This window comes from Sinohyriopsis cumingii, chromosome 16, assembly GCF_028554795.1.
Source record: "Sinohyriopsis cumingii isolate HCF-2022 chromosome 16, ASM2855479v2, whole genome shotgun sequence".
NCBI lineage: Eukaryota > Metazoa > Mollusca > Bivalvia > Unionida > Unionidae > Sinohyriopsis > Sinohyriopsis cumingii.
Window position 1 is genome coordinate 35,493,849 of NC_142976.1, and position 24,818 is coordinate 35,518,666.

The following is a 24,818-nucleotide window of genomic DNA, read 5'->3' on the forward strand; positions in this document are numbered from 1 at the left end:
AAAAAGTGGTACATGTTCAAAAGAACGAAAACCACTATAATCCAACTAACTAACTAACTAAGTTTTGTCTTAGGGGATGTTTTCCTTCACGTCCGCGCGTTTTAGGTGATGATCTAGGTAATATAAGATTTGGGCCTTAGGGGGATGTTTTCCTTCACGTCCGCGCTTTTCGTATAAATACAAAACTAGTCGGCAGTCGGGCTACCTTTGTTGATTGATCAACACTAGAGAATGAACACCAGACTAGCTAAACTGTTAGAACTCCAGATGCACCTGGAATATTCCAGGCTCTTACTTAATGAACTGGCCGCGGAGGCCATCGTCGAAGAGGGAAGGATGAAAGAGGAGGAGGAAGAGAGAAGAAAGAAAGAAGAGGAAGAAAAAAAAGAGAGAGATCAGGTGTCACCCTATGATGAACCCTGTGTGCAAGGTGACACCTGAGGCAAGGACATCTCCCCAGCCTGTAGCTGCACCACAGCCACAACCACAACAGGAGGTAAGGATGCCAATTCATCCTAGAATTAGAAATAGAAGAAGAGAAAAGGAAGTCTTCACTATTCCAGAGACAGAAGATTGGAATAGTGAAGCCACTCAACCCGCCTCTGCGCTTCCAGTGACAAGGGTGAATTGGCAAGGAGACTGGAGTCGGAGATGTGTGTGCGGTGCCAGACCAGGAAGGTACCGTCATGAGATAGGTGCATCTGGAGTTCAAACAAACAGCCCTTTTCAGGGCTATCCAATACTCTAGAAAAGAAATAGCAATCAATTTGCCAATGTGTGAATGTGAGTAGTGGGAAAATAAACACTCACTCCTTTCCTGGTGTGGTTGTATGTGTTTATGTGTGATTGTATCAGCTCACGTACGTATGTTGGGGATAGTAGATTATTGGATTTTGTAAGTGTTAAAGTAAGTTTGTGTGGATAATAGATTATGGTTATGTTTTTGCTGCTTGGCATGTGTGTGTGGATAGTATAGTTTGGGTTTGATCTGGCTGCTTTGCGCGTGTGTGTGTGGATAGTAGATTATGGTTATGTTATTTGTCTATTCATTACTGTGTGAATAGTAGATAATATGAGAAGTGAAAAGTAGGGGATGTTTTCCTTCACGTCCGCGCGTTTTAAGTGATGATCTAGGTAATATAAGATTTGGGCATTAGGGGGATGTTTTCCTTCACGTCCGCGCTTTTCGTATAAGAACCCACAGTGTTCGTCGTTCGCACCATTCTACAAAGAATAAAAAAGAAGATGGCTTCGAACCACCTTGATAAAATGAAAAAATTGCAAGATGTTCTGGACAATTTGGGGATAATGGAACAGATGTTAATAAGACTGGAGGAGGATCGCTATTCTTACAGTCCACATAGAATAAAGATGGAGATCAACAATTTAAGAAAACTAAAGGAAATCATCAGTGATCTGTTGAAAGAAATAAAGGAGGAGAAGGAGGATGAAGAGGAAAGGATAAGTATGAGAGCTTGGAATGAAAAAATTGAAAAGGAAGAAGAAAATGAGAAGAGGAAGAAAGAAGAGGAGGAGAAGCAGAAAGAGAAGAAAAAGGAGGAAGAAAAAAAAAGAAAAGAAGAGAAAAAGTGTAAGAGAGAAAATAAGAAGCTGGTGGAAGAATAGAAGAAATTAGAAGAAAACCAAAGGCCATTTTCACGGCAATTCATAGGTCTCGAAAAGACGTTGACTTTCATTGCCTATCCCCTTTTTTAAAAAAAATGTCAGTTGTCTATAGTGTGTGTGTGTGTGTGTTCTATCCCTCTCCCCTGTTCCATTTCCATAGACCCATAAGGTCGGGACCGTATTAAAATAGGGTCCCGACCCTGTTCCATTCCCCCCTTGTCGCCAGACAGTCCCAACCTGTGCTTCCCATGTTAAATTCCCCTTGACGCTAAACAAACCCCAGGGTTCTTCTGTAATGCTAATTCCCCTTGACGCCAAACTGCCGGAACAGTTTTCCCCCATGTTAAATTTACATAGACGCCAAAGTGCCGGGACCCTGTTTTTAATGATGAGTCCCCTTGACGCTAAACCGCCACACTTCACTACTTACATCAACATACATTCTAGAGAACTATACAGAGTACATATAAAATAAACTGTTACATTATCCATATTATAAATCTCTTTACCTTATCAAATGGGACAAAGGTCAAATCACATTTTCCTTGAAGCAATAGAATTATCAAGCACTTTTCTTACTGCAATGCCATGACCAGCACCCTTCAGAAGCTCCAATGGAATGACCACCACTAATATGCTGTTCATACTATATTGTTTATACAGACAAGTAGCAAACTAACCAATCAGAAAGTTACTTACCATTTGTCATACAGTAGAACAACCCAGAATGAACAGTGATCAGGGTAGCTTCATTGCTCAGTGAACAAAACTCGAACAGGTAATCCTGGTTCAAAGGTTGCCTAAAATGGCTAAATATGTCTAAAATGAGAATAACACAATACTTGCAACTGGTGACTTTATTTCACTCATCAACAAACACTAACTACATAAAATAATAAAAGACCTACTTCTGCCTAATTAAAACATGTATATATAAAATTATAAAATATATGTTCATGCTACATATATACAAAAACATCTGTATTGGGAAGGTTTAACAGAACCTTAAAAACTGGAACATGTATCTATTTCACTGAATGAAGTATAAAATAAGTTTGCATTTTGCCAAATTTAATTTAATTGATAGTTATGACAAAATATATATGTTAGCGTTCTTTGCATTATACGTGATGATATGTATTTAACATTTCCCGTACACATAGCAACTTTGTCAGTGAATAATTTTACATCTTTATATTTTACGTTTCAGGGTACTTATGGAAACTAATACGGTGGAGCAGTGATAATCTGTAAATCTAAAAGATATAACTTGAACTTCTGTCTCAGATAGTAGAAAGATAAGACAAACACACTTCACTTCTAACAAATTTCCCTACGTGATGACGTAAGCATTCCTTACCTGAACTTTTTGTGTAGATAAAAATAGTTATTAATATGTTTGCTAAATAGTCAATTTAGTTGCATTGGTTTTTCCTTACTCGGGCCCCCTCCCTCCCTCCCCCCTTCTCTCTCTCTCTCTCTCTCTCTCTCTCTCTCTCTCTCTCTCTCTCTCCTTTGTCATTACACGTTTTGCATGTTGTGAGACTCGTTCCTTCCCATTTTCTATTGAATCTATAGTAAGAATGCGAAATTACTCCACCTGACTGTCTATTAAAGAAAGAATTGGAAGTTGTTGTTGTTGTAGAGTTTAACGCCATTTTTCAGCACACGATACATGGCGGCCAGTATTAATGGTGGAGGAAGAACCCGGGAAAAAACCCGGAAAGAACCACCGACCCACGAGCAGCAGAGAGACTGAGCCCACCAACTATTTCGTTGCAACAGAACCAGCTATCGAAAACACTCTTGATAGAGGGTCTTATTTCACAAAATAAACCCTCTATTCAGAAAACTATGATAAATAACTCTTCTCTGCTGACCAAAGAAGTTATTTCAACAAAAATAACTAACTATAAAAAATACTTCTTGACGATGGGACGGTCGACGAAACAATTGAGGGCTCAGTCTCTCTGCTGCTTCATGTAGTTCAACCTCCACCCACCGCTGAAGCTGCTGCACCCAAAGCAGCAAAGGAAATTGTTGAACTAACTGCAAAATTTGATCCGGGTTTTATTAAAATCCTTAAAAACACACCAGAAGAAAAATTACCTGAAGTGATATTAACTGGTTTATATAACAAAAAAAAAATTTTTAAACGAGAACTATAAGTCCACGTCTAATGACAATTTTGCTAAATGGGCGTATCGTGTATACTACAACCAAAAAAAGGTCGATTCGGGGTACCCAAAACTCATAAATGCAATAAAGGAACTTGACAAAAGTAGACAACAAGGACCTCTACCACCTCCCTATTCACCGCCAAGACCTTCGACTCCAAAAGAAGATATTATTGAAGATCTTGGGATGCTTTATGAACCTAAAGAAACATCCGGTAGTGGTCTTGGTGGTCACATTACTTGTCCTGATAATGTTCTCAATGATGTATCACGGCTAGAAGTTCTCATCGGAGGAAAACGTGCCGGAAATAACTCACCGGAAATAATTAATGAAGCGGCTGATATCTGTCAGCGATTATTTCAAGGCGGCATCATGGATACTCACATCTATCGGGAACTTATTGATGAACTCGTTGATAACGATTAGAGAAATAACAATTAAATAAATGATAGTACACAATTCTCATCGTAGACCAGTCATGATCAGGGTGGTAAATTCACGACTACCAGTATACAGGATGACTTATGGAAACGGAATAGGCGATGTTGTCAAGGGTTTGTTCGCAAGGATGGCACCTAAAGCAATACCGATCGCAAAACAATTAGGTATAAAAGCCATTGACGTTATTAAAGATAAAGCTATTGACGCTGTTGGTAGCGTTGCCGGTAAAGCATTCACGGCAGTCAAGAACAGACTATCACGATTGATACGTAGAAAACCTCCACCGGTAAAATTACCAGCCACCGCAGACATGCCAGCAAATGTCGGCAAAGTAATAAATGAAGCCGCAAATCAAAAACTAGCGGAGTTGATAAAAGAACCTGAACAAATAAATACAAGTTTGATTGCGGGAAGTGGTCTTCGTTTTAGACGATAACTTCTATAATAAAATGTTTAAACGGGAATCCGACACAGCATTCGACATAGACGAACCGGTTCTCAAAAATGAATCAGTGCGTGATTATCAGTATTATTCTTATGACGCACGAGAACCAAACAGACGAGGACGAATTGAACTTCAGGTTCAGGATACCAGTAGATATTTCCTGCCCGCTGAAGCGTTTATTGAAGTAGAAGGGGAAATTATAAAAACCGATAACACAAACTACGCGGAAGCATTTAAAGTCGGTTTTGTCAATAACGGAATTATGGCCTTGTTTGATAGTGCTACCTACATGATTGATGGAAAAAATATTGAATCAGTTCAGAAGGATGTCGATGTTGCTGCAACAATAATTAGTCTGGCAAGATATTCTGATGATTATACAAGATCAGCAGGTCCATCAATGATGTTTGCCAAGGATAATTCTGATCATCCTGAACCAAATTCTGTAACTATAGGTAATGTGAGAAACGCAGCTGGTGCTGCGGAAACACCTGCAGTAATAGGTTTAAATGCAAATTACAATTTAGGTTTTGCAATGCGTAAACAAATGTTAAAAGGTAATCGTAGAAGATTTTCATGTTCCATTCCGCTGTCACATATCTTTGGATTTTGCAGAGATGTCAGAAAGGTAATTTTCGGAGCAAAACATACAGTCGTGCTTGTTAGAAAAGCCGACGACAATGATGCGCTATGGCGAGAAGCTGGTGCTGGTGCTGGTGACGCTGGTAAGGTAAACATAACAAAACTATCACTGTGGATGCCGGTAATGACTCCTGCAATTGCCGAAGAACAGCGACTGCTTTCTTTTATGGATCAAGGTGGTAAAACGCTGCTATCGTGGCTTACAACAACCACAGATAGCATTCAAAGTACCATCAATGGTTTATTCACGTAGAATATAGCAACACAGCAAGGGGTTGCCGCGCCGCGACATATTTTCATTGTTTTTCAGAGTGTTGCACGATTAAACGATCAAACACATTCACATATGATATTTGATCAACTTGGTGTCACTGACGTTTCTCTGAAAATAAACGGACATCAAGAACCATCCGAGAACATAATGCTAAATTTTGATAACAACCATGTTGCACGTGCATATCAACGATTGACGAAATATCTAGCGAGTGATTTAAATATCGACACTGGTTTGCAAATATCACAATTGGATTTTATATCTCATTATCCAATCTATTACTTCTCGCTGGAGCATTTTGATTTAACCAGACAGTCTGTCGTTGATATTCACTTCAGGGCTATCGTAAACAGAAATATAATAGATATACCTAATTACAGAGCCGTCGCGGTTATACTTTCCGATAAAGCAATGTTACTTGAAGGTGCTGGCGGCCGAATGATACTCGTTGATGCTCCAGTACAAAACCTGTAGGTTTTCAAAACATGTCAATTAGATCAATCACTGATAAATAAAATGTCATGTCATCACGCTAATGTCGCTCTGTCCCCTGGTCAGATCAACAAATTAAAATCAAAGCAAGCATCAGCGTCAGGAACGTCAATAACACTTAAACACGGACAACTTAGTGGTGGTCAAAATAAGTTATCGGTTACTCAAACACAGCTTAATCAAATTAACAAAGCCAGAGCATCAGGAAAAGGAATCAGACTTGATTTTACTGCCACAGCTGTCCGTGAGATGATTAAATCCGGTGGAATATTTCCACTTCTCGCAGTAATACCAGGAATAATCGCCGCAGCAGCACCAGCAGTAGCAAAAGCAGCAGCGTTAGGCGCAGTTGGAACCGCAGCAGGAATGACACTTAAGAAAGCGGTCGGAAAAGCATATACTAAACGTGGAGGTTTTCTTATCCCGGGTATGAAACAGTATTCTTCGGCAGCAGAAATGCCTCCTCAAATGAGACTGTTGTATGAAGCGGCACCAGCAATAGCAAAGCAAGCTCTTAGTAGTCTCCATGCTCGAATAACTCCGATCATGGCAGCAGCAATGTTGAAAAAATCAGGATCAGGATATAAAAAAACAGGCCGCGGTCTCAGACTCCCAGGAACTCCGGCGTCATGGTATCCAAAACGGTTTTAAAAACGCTTCCAGCGAGCAATTTTGATTTACTTGATGCTGTTAAGCAATTACGTATAAAGAATTTCAGAGGTGTATTTATGCGAGATGAATTACCAGCACGACCGAATAGCACAGAAACCGGAATTATTAATCTCGACAACAAAGAAGGTCCTGGAACTCACTGGGTTGCTTACGCGATAGATACACGTGGAATTATCTATTTTGATTCGTACGGTTTAGCACCGCCAGTTGAGTTTTTCAGGTACGTCCAAAGATTTTCCAACATTCCAGTTTGGCAGTCAACGTTACCAACACAAACACTGATTGATCCTCCCATTTGTGGTCAGGAGGTTTTAAACGTTCTTTCCGCGATAACAAAACACTCTAAAACTCCTCCGCACAAAGTCGTGCATGAATACACCACAGATGTGATTTCCAAATTTAAACAACCCCATAACTAATAATGGTAGATATTTACGGAAGATCAAGCAGAACCAAGGAAGAAAAAAAAGATATCGATTTATCAAAGTATGCGACCAAAGATGAAATTGATAATCTTTTAACGTTAACCGGGATAGACCCAGATGAGGTTGTTATTTTTCAGGACAGGCACGGCAAACTAAAAACCAGTAATATTAAGTGGAATGACATAATTCGCAGGGTTATTGGAGCTACCACGGACAACATTGTTGTATTCACTGACAGCGGCCGAATCAGAGATTCACTGATATCAATCGCGGCGCTTCGAGATGATGCACAGAAAGCTGCAGAAAGACGTGTAGCGAAGACCGGTGATACAATGACAGGTGAACTTAGCATGAACGGTAACAAAATAACCGTTTTAGCGGATCCGGAAGGTCCCGAAGACGCAGCAAACAAACAATATGTAGACGTCATTGACGGTAAACTAACCACGTTGCGGGCAGAGTATAATGTTCACGTGGGCGCGTATACAAGACTTCGAAGAAACTTCGCAAAAGCTGATGAATCCATTGATAAGTTCTTTGGGGTTCCTGCGGTCATCGACCTGAAACTTTCTGAAATCATACCAAATCTTACCAATAACGCCAACGATATCAATAAGATTAATACCCGGTTAGGTGTAGTCAGAACAGAAAGAAGTTTTTCAGATCAAATCGCGTTGATAGAAAATAACATTAACACGATCAAAGAAACACAGCAAAACATCGTAGCGGGAATTCCTGAGATTGTTAATAAAACCAGTTTGATTAAAGTCCCCACTGGAGTTACTCCCGGGCATATCACCAACATCGTATTCACGGTATCATCGGGATTCGCAACATGGTCCCGAAAAAATAATTCACTCAAATATACAGCAACAGCCACTGGCGTATATAGACTGTCAGTGTTTTCCGCCTCTAAATTTGAAATATTCACAACATATCCCTGGAGACATTCCACCGATAATTATTCCGGTGTTGTAACTGTAATACTAAACAAGGAAACCGAAGAAATGTTTATACTTGAAGCCGCAGACAAGAAATTAACCGCAACATCCTATTGGTGGTGTTTGGAATTCGTCGCAGAAACACCTCAATTGGTTACCGCGTAAAATAATAAAATGAAATCAGCATCAACGACAACATTAGATGCTCAGCAATATAGATACGATCAGGTATGCGAATGGCAGTCAGAGTTAAAGAACACTATTGACAAATGCGCAACAAAGATAAAAAATTACAAACGGCGTGTAACTGTATTAGACACAATAGTGTATTCGGTACCCGCGGTAGTTGCATCCACGGGTGTGTTATTATCAGCGCTGACACCAGTGACAACTGTAATCGCGATTACAATCACAATTTCAGCATCAACGACGATTGCAGGAGTTGCTAATATAATTGCAAAAACAATATCCTCGTGCGCGCTAACAAAATTACACGAATATGAAAAGTTAAACAACGCGGCCACAAGCACCTACTCGAAATTGTCCTCGTTGATATCATCCAGCCTTGACGATACAGTTATATCCGATTCCGAATTCACACTGATCTCAGCAGCATACAACGATTACGAGCGCACAAAGAATTTTAATTTGAAAACGATGAAGATAAATAAAGACGGAGATACTTCAAGAGATAGCCGCAAATACAACTCCGGTAAAAACATCAATGATAACAATATCTTCGACGCAACCAGAATTCGATATTAATTTTCCAACTGCAATTCCAGTTACCGAAATAGCGTTGGCACAATTACGAGTATATCACAGTTGGCCCAATATCAGGTCGAGATCATTTCACGGACAATCGCCAAATAATTCATTTGTATTTTCGTATCAGAATAAACCTGGTGCTGACGGCACACCAGATTGGAACGTCATTCATTTACCAACAGGGTCTTATCAGATAGAAGAAATCAACAAAGAAATACAGCGTCAAATGAAGCGTATCACCGCCAAAGAAGCAAAGATCAATATAATCGCACACGAGCCAACGTTGTCCACGATCATCGAAATCTCAACACCGGGTTACCACGTAGACATTTATAACAGTTCAATCAGAACAGTATTAGGATGGCCAGAAGAAAAACCAACAGCGATACCACCACCTGCACCTGCACCCGAAAAGTCCGACTATATCACTGACGAAGGGAAAGAACATTATTCCCCGGAGGAGGTTGAAAAAGAAGATAAACGTATCATCCTGGCAATAACTTATATAACTGGTTATAATCCAGCATTTGAATTTACTTATACCCGTGGGAGAATCGGCTGGGAGGTGACATACAGTGTGATCGGTGTATATACTTTTTATTCCCGGGAGGAGCTTATTGAACTATTTAATTATTATCGTGAATTGCACAATCAACGACTAAAGATTTTACGTTCGCGCTTTCAATCACATATCAGCGATATAACAGGCCCCCGTGATGATATCATCAGCGAAATCAAAAAAATTAAATAAAATCGCAAATTACATGAACACTTTGAACAGCAGAGCAGTTGAAAGCATGGTCGATGCGATCAAGTACGAAAAAGCCGGAAATAGAAAAAGATGAAAAAGAGGTAGCAAGACTGAAGTCGCTCTTTGATCGGCATGGAACCATACATCCTGATTTAACATATCTTACAGAAAAAATAAGAAAAGAAAAAAATCTACGTGCTCTCCGAGAAGCATTAGTTAAACTTAAAATCAACGAAGCTGAACTTGCAAATTATAAATTTCCAGGATACGTTTCCCCGGTCATCTTACGAAAACACGTTACTGATGTCATCGATGAATACTTCCCGGATATTCTTGCCGCGTACAACAAGCGAATATTACCAGAACCCGTTATCTTCAGCGTTGACAATTCCACCAGCGGTGATGGCAGACATATTTCTCCAGGCGTAGTAAATATCACTGATGTCGTCGCGGTCAATCTTGTATGTGACGTAATCGACGGTAATTACAACATAGACACAACAATATCAAATCAAGCCCAGCAAGGGTTTATATTGTATTCATTTACCCCTAAAGAACCACCTGGATTTTTGATTGTACAAGAGCCAATCAATCCAGTATTTCTGCGGTGTCATAACCCGACGCTGACAAGGATAAATTTTAAAGTCACTGACCAGCAGGGTAGACTTTTGGACCATCGTGGCGAGACTGTTAGCATAAACTTGCTGGTGAAATCCTGAAAATACTTCGATTTTTTCAAGGACTTTCAATTAATAATATCATATCATAATAATGTCCAAAAAATCTTCGAATTACCAGAAGTATGACGATGACGAAAATCTCTCTGACATTTCCACGGAAACACAATATGTTTCCGACGACAGTGATTTTGTTGTCAGTGATGACGAAGATGAAAATGTCTCCGACATTTCCACTGACAGTGATTTTATTGACAGTGACAACGACGACGATGATAGCACTGTTAGCGACATCACCATCAGCGACAGCACTGTAGTAATAAATTATATTAAATGAACGCGAATAACATAGCAAATGTATCAGCACGTGAAATGTTTAATACACAACAAAAGCGCGCTTGAAGAATTCATCCGAAAAATATTTAACGGAAATCATTTCCCGGGTTATGTTAAAATATACATCGATAAGTACGGCAATGATGATTTTTTACTGACAGATTTTCAGCTGAAGCAATTCCGCGAAAACAATATCACTATGATTACTTGTGACGCAGACCAAATCTTCAATGTTGTTCACTCGTGCATTTCACGGGATCATCTTGATAAAATACTGCAGTGAAAATCCTTTAGGATTTTTAAAAATGTCTTTGACATTTCCATCCTTTGAAAATATTTTACTTTATATATATTTTTTTGAAAATCGAAGATTTTTCACTGACAATTTTGCTGATATTTTTACGGTAATTGCTATAAAAATCAACGAAATCGGACAGTTGCAGAATTTTACTATAATATTAATTTTCTTACTGACCATTTCGCTGTGAAAATCAGACGAAATAGGACAGTTGCAATAAATTTATTATACTGTTTCTTCTGCAACAGACCAGCGTCGTGAATTTTGTGGGGTATTTCCACGAAAAATTTAACAAAACACCAGCGTCGTGAATTTTGTGGGGTATTTCCACGAAAAATTTAACAAAACTGACCAGCGTCGTGAATTTTGTGGGGTATTTGCTAGTAAAAATCAACGAAATCGGACAATTGCATAATTTGGACGGTAAAAAAAATATTACTTTTTTTTTTACTTTCGATTTCACTTCCAAGTAAAATGCAGTCAAGGTGAGGTATTTACTTCCTCGTGAATGACTTCGTCATCCGTGACAAAGCTATCATTGACTTCAAAATTCTCTGGATTTTCAGCAGACATACAATGTTTCAATTTTCTGACCCGATTATTAATTATCTTCTTTGTTTCATACTCAGCTGCCAGTGCCAGCCTGATCTTTTCGATTGCACGAGACAGTGGAACAAATTCATTTATTTGTGTCTCCGCTACGCTGGCCAGTGATTTATACAAATTATTTTGAATCATCTTTATGAATCGATATTGAGCAGGAAGAATATAACGCCCTGCACATTTAGCTTCATATAATGATTCAAAATCAGACAGAATAGTTTCAACATTTAGTAATATATTAAATCCTTGTTTTTCTAATTTTTTAATAGCATCAATCACATTATTGATATTTTCTCGATTCATATTTATATATATTTTTATATATTTAAAATAAAAAAATAAACAGTAGCCACTGATTGGCTTATGGGTCTCCACGAGGTCCTTTCAGACTTGAGATTGTGTTTAGGTAATTTTTTTATTTTTCAGATTTTTTTTATCTCAGTCTTGCAGAGCTTTTCCATAGCTTCTCGGCATCCTCGTGATCGGTTCTTTTAGCCGTATTTTGACAGTAGAGCTCACTGTTTATTTTTACAGCGATTGTATTTACAATCACTAGGACGGTACAAACATATAACTTAATTCTAACTTATCCTAAGGACGGTACAAACACAATGCGGGGTTATATTCTACGTCCAACAAGTTGCACACCCACCCCTGAAATCAACCCTGTTTTGGGGTAAAAGGTCACCCTGGAACGGGGCGATAACGGAGAAAGTTGTGCAACTTCGTTGGGTTTCGAAACCCCAATATGGTATCAGGACGATATTGTATATAAACTGACTGTTACCTGAAAGTTCAGAAATAGCTCAGCGTGATTTGTTTAAAACGTATTTTCTTAAATAATAATCGTGTGAAAAATACAGATGAACCATAAGCCCGAACAAGTGTAATAAAATAGTGATATTGTCTGTGAAAAAAAAAGATAAATACACGTTTACCTTGATTTCATCAAGGACTTTGTCATTCTTGACGCTGTCACCTTGATAGCGTCAAGGGGAAATAAAGGGAAGTTATTTACTTCCTTGTGCAGAAAACCGTCTGCTGTTATCTGTAAAGTGTTATAGCGCGCTGTCATCCTTGACAAAGTCAAGGTAACAACGGGGAAATAATTATATCATTGACTTTTCACGCAGTCACTGCAGAGTTATCTCCGTTTGGAAAATTCTCGGATTACAGTAAATTGCCTAACAATAATGAAAAACAATTTTCTGCTTATTATATGTTTTTGACAACGCGGATTTGTTTATTTTTTCTGCGACTTTTCGTACTGAAGCCACACAAATACCAAAATACTTGCCAGCTGAGGTCATTGAGCGAAATATTATTTCTTCATTTGTATTTAAGTTTATGGAAACAACCTTCTTGGCGTATTTACTATAACAACCAGTATTACCAGCCCTACAATTTTCACTCTGCGTCACAGCTCTTAAATTAGATAAATTATTATTAAGTTTATTTCCATCAATGTGATCAATTACAAGACCGTCTTTGATTATCCCAAAGAAACACTCGAACACGAACTTGTGGTTATAATAATGTTTCTTTCCAGCAACAGATTGGAGATAACCAGTATTATTAACAACACCAACTGGTTTTTTCAACCTGCTATTTCTAACTATTCCCTCACGTGATGCTTCGCAATTCTTGATTGTGGGATGTGGGACAAATTCTTGATTCATTTATATAATAATATATTTGTCTAATTTATAATTTGTCTGAAAACTTAGTTATATAATCACTTTCGGATTTTAGCGCGTCTCCGTTATTTTTTTTTATTGTAATATCGCTTGAGTTCCCGGTATCGTTTCCCCCCGCATCCCGCACATAATTGTGTTTTACCCCTGACACCAATGCCACATCGCAGGCAGGGAATAGGTCCTGTGCTTCCTCGTTTGATGCGCTGTATGTGTTCACCGCAGAATTCCTTTCTGCAGGACTTACCACAGACTGTTACGGATCCAACTTTTAACCACTTACAGTTGTTCATTGTATATATAATATTTTCTTATTTAAATATTTGTCTTAAATATAATATGACAGTGTTTTCGAAATTATCCGCAGTTGGCGCCGGGAGATTCGATCTTGACAGGCTAAACCCGGATCCACGACGACGGCATCTAACTGATCTGTTTAATATTATCAACGAGGGTAAAAAAGAATTTCGCGACGACGGAGCCTCTCATGTATGGTCGTCATTTAAAATTATCCGCGACGTTGACTCAGTCAATATCATTGACGAACTCTTCTTCGGTGATGAGGTCATCATCGATGCTACAATGACTGATGCCCGAGCAAAAACAATTATTGATTATATTGATTTTCATCAGGGTAAAAAGAAATATTTTTTCAGAATAAAATTTATTGTGCAAATAGATTCCGATGAGTGGATTATCCGTGACAAACTTGACCCTGTTCTTGCTAACGGAAAGACAATTCTGTTAAGTAGCAATTCCAAACCAGGAATGCTGACCGGGATTGATATACCATATTACGCTCGATCGTATCCTGTAACCGCAGTCATTTATGGAATATATCCGGTAAAAAAAACAAAAATTGATAAACTCACCCCGATGAAAACTTCGACGGTGTTGAATTGTGTAGCCGAGCGAGTAATGGAACATTTTAAAAACGCAAAACGAGGAAATGGTTTAACCGACCTGCGACGTAAAAAATAACAGCGTGGACTGAGTCGGTTAAAGATACCGGGGCAACAATAAATGATATTGCTGTGTTATCAAGTAAATTAAAATGCTCAATAACAGTAAAAACACTAACCGGGGAAATATTATACAGTTCGAAGCATTATAAAAAGTCAGGAAAATCGATTGAAATTATTGATCATAATTCGCACGCGTGGACTGATGAAGTTACAATATTTCCACGAGACCGTGTTGTCAAGTTTTATTCTGGAAACATATACGAGGTTATTTACGCACTGAGTAAAACCGACCCTGTGTCAGTGTGGTTATTTAGGAGCTCTGAAGATGGCGATTATGATCAATTTGTGAGACCCAACGGAGAATTATACAGAACAGAATCGTTCCACCAGGAAATGAAAAAACTCGCAAAAACGTATATGAGAAATGCTAGCGATGAGCAGTTATTGATTAATTGTTTTACAGTTCCAAGTGTTGCCGCTCACGCCGCCAGAGAAAGAAATTCGTGGAGACCAACCCGAAGTCAGTTTCTTTCGGATATACAATTAAGTTGTGTCGAGTATGGTCATGGCGGGTTGTGGAATACCCGATATGACTACCGGGATATGATTTCCTTGGATATGATTGCTTGCTACCCAGGAAGCTTTCTCGGGAACGGCGAGTGCCGCGAATACTTTGCGCGGTTTGGACACCCCACGAACTCGATGACACGAGTCGCCGTAAACGGCGTTTTACCCGACGCTGATTTGACAGGATTTGCTCGTGTGACTTCGTTTGAATTTGCTGCGGGGCTTCATCAGATTTGTTTTGTTTGGTTTGGCAGACACTTCGTCGAAAAGCGCTGGGTACCAATAGTGTTATTGCGATATATGCTTGACAGCGGCATACTGGTATCGTTGACTGTCAGTGAAGCAATCATATCATATCGACCGCAGACCTCAGTTTGGTTGCCAACACCGGAGCGTGTTACCCTCGAAGAAGTTATCGAAGAATGGACACAAGCACGTCCAGAAACTCCTCTTGATGCTATCCGCGAAGGAGCTCCTGAAATTCTCAAGATTAAACTCAAAAACAGTGAAAGTACAGCGAAAGATCTTGGACGAAGAATAATCGGTAAATTTACTCAGGGTGCAGCATTTGATCATAAAATGCATCACTCGCGGTTGATTATCGATGAAGCTGAATTGGATTTTATAATCGCCGACGCGGTTGCAAAAAATATATTTTGTAACAGGGAGGATGTGTTCTTGTCCGACGGGAAAAAGTTGGGCACAATTGTAAGTTATATCGACGGAGAATCGCCTCAATACACACATTTGAGATCTTCAATGCTGGCTTATGTTTCTATAAATTTGTTGTCGATGGTAAATCGATTTCCTGACACCGCAGTTAGAGTTGCCACGGATTCATTTTATACCGATAAAAAATATTCAGAATCACTGACCGATATAATGAAATTCTGCGGCGGAGATGAATGGAGTTCGTGGAGAATAAAAGAGGAGATGTTACACGAGTATTGTGAATCCGCTGATGTTGCAATTAAGGATGATTATTATAAATCCGAGATGCCAGAAATATCTTCCGCACCATGTGTACATGATCCAATCCCCAGACACAAAACTGTTTATTTGAACGGGCCGGGAGGGTCTGGTAAAACAACTCGAGCGATTGAATTATTTGAAAAATCAGATATGATTGTGCTAACACCTACACACAGACTTGCCAGAGAGATGAAACAGCGAGGAGTCAATTCTTGTACTTATCACAGCTTTTTCAAATATAGCGGCGGTGTGTGGACGTCAGATCGAATGGGAACAAAATATATCAATGATATAATAATTTGGGATGAGATATGTACTGTGCCGCTGGAAACGTTAAAAACATTTCTTGATTGGCTGTTAACGAAAAATACTGCAGTGATTATGTGCGGCGATCACGGTCAACCACCTCCGTTTGTCGGCGCATCTCCGCATGATTGGCTGAGGAATTTTGTTGATTATTACGAAGAAGTGTCTGATGATTACCGAGCACTTGATGCAACGCTGAAAGAATTTAAAACATTAATCAGGCTACAACCGAATAAAATTCAATGTGAAATTATGCGCAAGATGATTCCTGAAACTTCGATGAGTGACTTTTTACGCGTGTGGAAACCAGACGATTTGATAGTGGCAAGTAGAAAGATAGTCAGAGACACACTTCAACAACAGCTATTTCAGTTACAACAAGAAAAGTTTCCAATGCTGCTAACGCCTTTATGTTATAGACCAACTGATACACGGTTACAAAATATAGATGTTCATATTCCAGGAAAGACAGAGAAACAGAATTTAGTATTGAATGATATTGTGTTAGTTGACATCGATGCTGTCGAGGATGCACTAGCGATGAATAAATCCCCGTGGACGCTAGGATACGCTATGACCATTCATTGTTCTCAAGGACTGACTATCTCTGATACAACTGTCTGGATCATTGATGATCGAATCGAATGGTCGAACTAGTCTACTTGGCTGTGTCCAGAGTCAGAAGAATATCTCAACTGCGAAGAATTGTCTTGGAAGATTCAAACGCTGATAAAATTAATAATGAAAACAACAGCGATGGTGATGTAATAAGAAAAAAAACTCACCGGTTACAAAAAGAGTGACAAAAAAAATAATCGCAATTTTGATCTTGATGTTGAATTTATTAACGCGTTGAAACAACAACAGAATAATCACTGTGCGAGCTGTAATTGTATAATGCTGTGGCAGTATTCGAATAAAAATTCAAGACAATTTACCGTAGACAGAAAAGATAACAATCGCGGTCATACACGTGATAATGTCATGTTGACCTGTCTTGAGTGTAATCGACGTCGGGGTGCCAGCGCTAGTTAAGTCATTGAAATCACTTCAGTGATTTTGGCGGCAATTGTGTGTCCTCGGGAATTACCTGAAGTTGCTCACGGGTGAATCCACGTTGAGGAGCAGTTGAATCCAACCTGTAGATTGCTGGTCTGCCAGTGGATCTTGTCACGGTGGATATCTTATGTGTGGTAACACTCCAAATGGGATCAGTCGCTCTTCGTTTACCACCTTCAAGTTCACCTGGTTCATATAAATATCTAACTGTGACATTACCCAGTATTTGCTGTTTTTCTTTCTTTCGTTGTAGTGGTATATTTTTTTTCGTGATCGCGATGGCAGGTTTCATGTTGGTTGTTCGAGTTATTTCATTATTTAGCGCAGTTATCACACCTGGTAATCTTGCAACCCATTCGCGCGATCTCGTATCCTGAATAAATTCCTTCACGTATTGATATCCAAATAACCGCTCAGCAAGTGTTCGATTGAATCGCTGAACAATTGCCTGATCACGGTGAATTTCAGTGTGTCCTCGTCGTATGGTGACGTTATGTTGTTTCATCAACGATGATACTGCACCCTGAAATTCTTTGCCAGGATCAACTTGTAATAAATTTGGCCATCGTAGAGGTCCTCGCCGATAAATTCTTTCAAACGCAGAAGCAACCTCAGATGCTGTTTTAGTTGTTAACGATTCAGCATCTTTGTATCTACTGGCAACATCAACTATGGTTAACGCGTACTTGTATGTACGTCTTCGGATAGTATCATGTGGCAGAAATAATATATCAGCTTGATGAACCTCATTTGGTACACTAACATCGAAATGCGCGAAGTGAATTTGTTTAGGACGCGGTAAATAAATTTGCCATATTGCCTGTCGGGATAACCAATTTTTAGCAGTAACTGCTGTAACTTTTGCTGCTTCAGCGAGTTTACTGATTGCCGCGTTACCTCTCCAATATCCGCTTGGGGAATAATAAATTGACTCCATTATAATTAATTACTAGCGCCTAATACAAGTTTAGATTTCATTGCAGCTTTTATCAACCAGGATGCTAGCCTCTCCTTGAAAGATTTATCAGGGATGGCATTTAACGCATGAATTAATTTCACGTCCGCGAGATGGCGCTGTTGTAAATCCTTGCTTCGGTAAGCTACATCATGAGCATGACACGCCTTATCAATAGCTTTTATCGGATACTCACGTGGTTTTGGCTGATCCTGAGCATCAAGTCTGATATCAAGTCGGGTTCCTGGACCACAGTAATTATATCCTGGAAGATGTTTTTCTCCTGGATATTTAGCCCACGGAGCCCCTGGCAGCGCTGTTAACTTGGATGCGATATCACCTCCTTTTTTTTTTAATAAATCTAAAATTTTTTGTGCCACATCGTTCACACTTGCCTGTAAGCGCTTGTCGATTATTTTTTGTTGTAATTGTTGTTGTATCCGTAGTTGGGGTATGTGCTCGACATTTCACACAATATAAATTCATATTTATTTTATGATATATCTAATGGAGATCACTGACTTTTCTGCGTCAAAGCGACGAGAGCCAATCAAACATAACTCAGTGCTATCAAATTCAATTCGAATGATTATTATAGGTCCATCTGGGTCGGGTAAAACACAGTTGTTACTTAATTTAATAATGAAGTGGATGAAGTGGGATAAATTATATTTGATAGCCCCGTCTGTGGACGATCAGCGATGTTATCAAGTGCTAAAAGATTTTAACGAAAGTGCAAAATCGATAATGGAAAATCAAAGTGATTTTCACGAAGATGGTATTGATTTTATAACTGATATCAATGAAGCACCGAGTATCGATGATATTGATGGGAGTATTAATAATTTAGTCGTGTACGATGATATCATGTTGGACAAACAATCAAACCCTGCCAGGATATTTTCACGTGGCAGGCACAAAAACGTTGATGTGATTTATGTAACTCAACGGTATACACAAATTCCGAAAGTGATCAGAGATAACTGTAACATTCTCGCGGTATTTAACGGCGTTGACGCACATACGTTACAAAATATTCATCGGACTTGGTGTAGCGGTGACATGGACATCAATAAATTCAGAAATTTCTTTAGTCGTGCTCAGGCAAAACCACACGGATTTGTAACAATAAATTTACATGATCCTCGGACACGGTATCGAGTTGGGTTGGATACAATTTTTAACTAGAAATCCTAAAATATTTACATGAAGCAGCAGAGAGACTGAGCCCTCAATTGTTTCGTCGACCGTCGCATCGTCAAGAAAGTATTTTTTATAGTTAGTTATTTTTGTTGAAATAACTTCTTTGGTCAGCAGAGAAGAGTTATTTATCATAGTTTTCTGAATAGAGGGTTTGTTTTGTGAAATAAGACCCTCTATCAAGAGTGTTTTCGATAGATGGTTCTGTTGGAACGAAATAGTTGGTGGGCTCAGTCTCTTTGCTGCTCCACGAGAAGCTACTGGCAAGCTTTCTCACATACCCACATTGGCTGAATCCGTGACTCGAACCCACGCAGGCAGAGGTGAGATGGCAGTGATCCGTAACGGAGAGCGCTTTAGACCACTCGGCCACAGCATTGGAAGTAAACCACTGGAGGTATTGTGGGGAATAAAAAGTTTAACTTAATGAGTTCTCTCCCGTGCTAGGAATTACGATAAAACATTCTTAAAAATACAAGTTTTAAATCGAACTTTGCAAACATTTCAGAAAGCAACTAAAATAGTCAATTTTATACAACAAAATTAAATATTCTGTAATTTCAAGGTAAATAGGAATGTAAAAGAAATACTTTGGTTAACAGTACTAAAATGTTATATAATAATTATTTGTATAAACCCGGATTGTACTGACTGTCATTAAAAAAGGTTTTGACAAGATTGATGCGGAAGAGAGTTGTTGAAATAATATATATATATATATATATATATATATATATATATATATATATATATATATATATATGTGTGTGTGTGTGTGTGTGTGTGTGTGTGTGTGTGTGTGCTCATCATACAGTCTGCACTCAAAAGGAATGATCCTCTTTGTTGACGGAGCAAGATGCATCAAGAATTAAGCTCGCTTGAAAGAGATGGTACTTGAGAAAACTGCATTTACGATTCAAACGCGCTAACGAGACGGAATTTATCTTATTGCTGCAGTTAAAGTGGGATGGAGCTGAGACAGTAGGTTTAGTTATGACTCCTTTGAACGTTGTGACAGTCGGACACTTACTTGTCGGTAAAGGTAACTCATTCCTTGTGCTTATCATAGATGGGTTAAAATAATTTAAAGAATGAAAAAAGGAAGCTGAACGAGTTTGTCAGAATTTAGTAGTATATTGCGTAAAAGGTTGGACTAAACCAATTAAATAATCAGGGCGTTCCTTGTCGATTAAAGTTACAAGGATTATTGCTATCGCTTCGTTTCATTAGAGTAGGCAAACCTGTTTTAAAATAAATTACTTCCCTACTAGTATACCCTTTACATAAGTATATCTGTCTCAAATTGTCCATCCTCACACGCCGCAGGTGTTAATTCACTACCCTCCTGTATCAACCATTGCCACCTGTAGAGAAATTTCATTGCTTCTCATAAATATGCATAAAACCTGCTTAACCAATTTTCTCGCCATTGTATTCAGTATGACCTTTTATGCTGTTTGGATGCGTCAATCAAAGGTCATCTCAAGGTTAGTCAGTTATCAATAGATCCAATGGTCTATTTTTATTGGTGTGTTGGAGATTCTTCGTCTTTGTTGACTCTATATAATTTTGTTTATGCGTAAATTTGAAAAACGAGCTACAGGCAGCAACAGGCGATTGAGGAGAGTAGCGGATTGTAACATGCAGCTTGCAAAGATGTAAGTTGTAATTATTCTAGTTTTTCAGCAAAGGTACATACTGATCTCACTTCACGTCCATATTCTAGTATGGAACAAATGTAATTTAAGAATATTTTGTTAATTTGTTTTTATGAAAATACAATTGAAGGCTTTTAGGTGCCTGACGCGATTCCAGATTCGACAATAATATCAATAAGATTAGACCAATATATATTGGAAGTTAAAGTAAGTGACAGATGACAGTGTGACGAATCAAAACTGAATTCGCCGCTCCCCCCCCCCCATATACACACACAAACACAGAATTCAAGGTCAGGGGAATAGTTCATCTCCACGTTTGTACGCATAATTCATGTTGTTTAAAATGGATTAAATTTTACTAGTCATTGATTAGGCTTTTCTCAGATCCTAAAAATGTACTCGCCTACCATTGATATATTCTGAGATCTTGGAAAGGTTTGAAGATCATAATTTAAAACACTCAGGATAAATAATAAGTCAGTACAATTATTTCAAAGACAAGGGTCATCTTCAAAATGCACATATTACAGATTGTTAATTATCAGCTATATCGTAGACAAGAATTAGGAACGAACTAAGAACCGATCCCTGCCCTGAGGCACAGATAACGTCCAACACCAAAATATTAGTTGCCAACGACCACAATCTGAATTTGTTTTGGGTATGTGTCTTTTAGCTAAGTCAAAGAGTCTCTCTGAATTCCATAACTTTGAATCAAATCAACAAACCTGTCTGAATTCCATAACTTTGAATCAAGTCAACAAACCTATCTGAATTCCATAACTTTGAATCAAGTCAACAAACCTGTCTGAATTCCATAATTATTAACTACGTCACAAAGTATCTTTGAATTCCATAACTTCTTAATTTCGCTAAGAAATCTAAACGCTATACCCTATCAAAAGTTATTAAAATATCACCGATACTTAATTCATTAAACTTTGTTCTTGTCGATTGAATCAGATATCAAACGCTGATGTAAATGTGTATGTAAGTAGTGCAAACATGTACATGTACAATGATATGGAACAAGGTGTGGATAGAAAAGTCTTTAAGAGAGCTTGTCGCTTTTGTGTATTGATCATAATACCAGAAAAATCCATTGGAAAAATTTAAAACAATATCTCGAATGGAACATTAATTAGTAAAGCTTTGTGGATTCAATGCAGGGACCATCTTAAACGGCATTGTCATATCAACCCTTTATCAGATATTCTTGCCACCACATTGACATGCAAGATAGGGGCACTCATGTTGCAGTAATAAAAGTGAGTGCATGGCAACATCGACTCTGGGTTTCTGTAGAGCCGTAGGCAACACGTTCTTTTGCAGCTGAAAGAAATAAATTGCACAAATGTGTGTGTCTTTTCCGATGATCATATCGACTGTAAGTCAGTATCAGCCGTTACCAAATACTTGTTTTGAAGCTGACTCATACTACTTTGAAATTTAGGAGCAACTCCAGTCTTTGGCAGAAAATATAAAACCATTCTGGTTGTAATCAAGGAAATGTATCATTCCGGATCAATTCCGTGTCTAAATTTTAAAGAGGATGAAGAACGAAATATATATTCAGCACATTGTTCGCAGCACATAAAAAGATCACGTTTAATCAAATCAATATACGAAATGAAATCCAAGAATATGCGCCCACTCAGACGATTGTAATTTCAGTGATATAAGACATACGTGATATAAGATATAAGGGGGAATTTGTGTTGTCTTCTTTGATTGGCTGCTCATTGTAATATCTTAACTTTCAGACTTAGAAAAACAATAACATAATATCGAAAATCAAAGCTAAAACTAAATCATACGTCCTTTCATATTCGTTTGTAAGTGCTTCTAGATCATACAGGATAATCTTTGTATTAGACTTTGTGTACTTCACAATTAAATGTCATCTCGCCTTTATAAACAAATTTGAATAAATATGCTTAACTTAGTTTTCACATCTCAGTACTAACCGTTTCTTGTTACAAATTAGCTTACATGTCTCACATCTTCCATTTTCTTTCTTGCCCTCATCAAAGGATCTAAAATGATTCAGAATTACATATTTAATTATGAATAGCATAGACGATGGATTTCTGTTCTGGCTGTCTCGAACAAGTGTGAGTATTATCATTGATGACAGCAAACTATCTTGGATGCAAAGTTAAGAAAAAAAGATAAAATTAAATCAAGTTTGAGAACCTATGACGTGTCTCATGTAATTCGGATTTGCAGATCTAAGAAAGCACATTTTATTACCAGCTGAAGAAGACAGTTTATGCCTTGTCACTTGCATGCTATTTGTAAGGATCTTTTGCGTCATCTACAACCGTCCGAATTTTTTTTGACGTTCACTGCAATACTAAGAATAAAGTTTGAAATGAATTTTAGTTTCTACATAATGTAGATTCATTTCTTTAGGCCGTCTTTAAACACACTCTCTCTCTCTCTCTCTCTCTCTCTCTCTCTCTCTCTCTCTCCACAACACAAACTTACAAAAAAATTTAGACGTATGCATGCATGTGACTACCGTAAAGTTAAGTAAAATGCAAGGTTAACGTACACGAAAAGAGCCACAGTTGACCAGAAAGTGTGCTACGATCGTCGATGGAGCCGCTAAAAATATTAATAAGGTACATATTTAACTGTTATCCACGTCATGAACAAAATGTCTTCAACACTCTCTAGAAATATGTATAATGCTTGGGAAGAAATAATGATAATGTAATACTACTGACGGTAAGAACGGATGACTTTAGTATCGATGACACCTACTTAATCTATCTATCTATCTATCATCTATCGAGTGACAAAGACCGAGATTCTTATTTTAGCCGTATTAAGGACATTGAATATAGAGCCTAGGCGCTGTATAATTCAGAAATAAGAGAAGCGTAAAACTCATGCAGACGGAAAGTTTCTCACAAATAGACATGTTCCATATCTTTACCCAAATAGACATGTTCCATATCTTTACCCTTCAAGTGAAATTTAAAAAAAAAAATAATAATTCGCTTATTATCTCTTGACAAAATCTTGCCAATGACAATTTTCGAACAATGACAGAGGGAGAAGATAAATGCAATGCAAAAGGTGATTCAAGATAGTATTCAACACTACAATGGTAATTTTATGCAATATACAACTCTTTAGGTAGCATAAGAGTCACCTATTTATGTCCTCTAAACGTACAAATACTTCTTTTAGTTATGATCTCAAATCGAAACTTCATATTAATTTTATAGGTATTATATTACCTTATAACTTACCTATCTATAATTTTCATTGCAAAATGAATATACAAATAATGAGATTCCCCATAGTCACTAATATAAAAATACAGAGTTCCCCATAGTCAGTTATATACAGATGATGAGATCCCCATAATCACATATACAAAAATAATGAGATTTCCCCATAGTCAGTTATATAAAAATATTGAGATCCCCCATAGTCATTTATATGAAAATACTGAAATCCCCCATAGTCAGTTATATAAAAATATTCAGATCCCCATATTCATTTATATAAAAATACTGAGATCCCCAAAGTCATTTATATAAAAATACCGAGATCCCTCATTGTCATTTATATAAAAATACCGAGATCCCCCATAGTTATTTATATAAAAATACTGAGATCCACATAGCAATTTATAAAAAAATACCGAGATCCCACATAGTTATTTTTATAAAAATACTGAGATCTCCATAGTCATTCATAAAAAAATACCGAGATCCACCATATTCATTTATATAAAAATACTGAGAACTTCATAGTCTATTAAACAAAAATTCTACTCTTCCCCATAGTCACTTATATAAAAATAGTGAGATCCCCTATAGTCATTTGTATAGAAATATTGAGATCCCCTAG

At 37.9% G+C, this 24,818-nt stretch overlaps 1 protein-coding gene across 4 annotated transcripts in view; it reads left to right on the forward strand.

The window, feature by feature from the left end:
• The window catches only part of LOC149780200 (ammonium transporter Rh type A-like), an 86,761-nt gene extending 83,726 nt beyond the window's left edge, over positions 1-3,035 (forward strand). For all 4 annotated transcript variants that reach the window (XM_089936349.1, XM_089936351.1, XM_089936348.1 and 1 more), the window contains one exon: positions 2,837-3,035. In XM_089936349.1, the coding sequence (XP_089792475.1) occupies positions 2,837-2,870 (34 nt within the window). In that variant the 3' untranslated portion in view covers positions 2,871-3,035. The remainder of the gene's footprint in view (positions 1-2,836) is intronic.
• Positions 3,036-24,818: the final 21,783 nt, after the last annotated feature.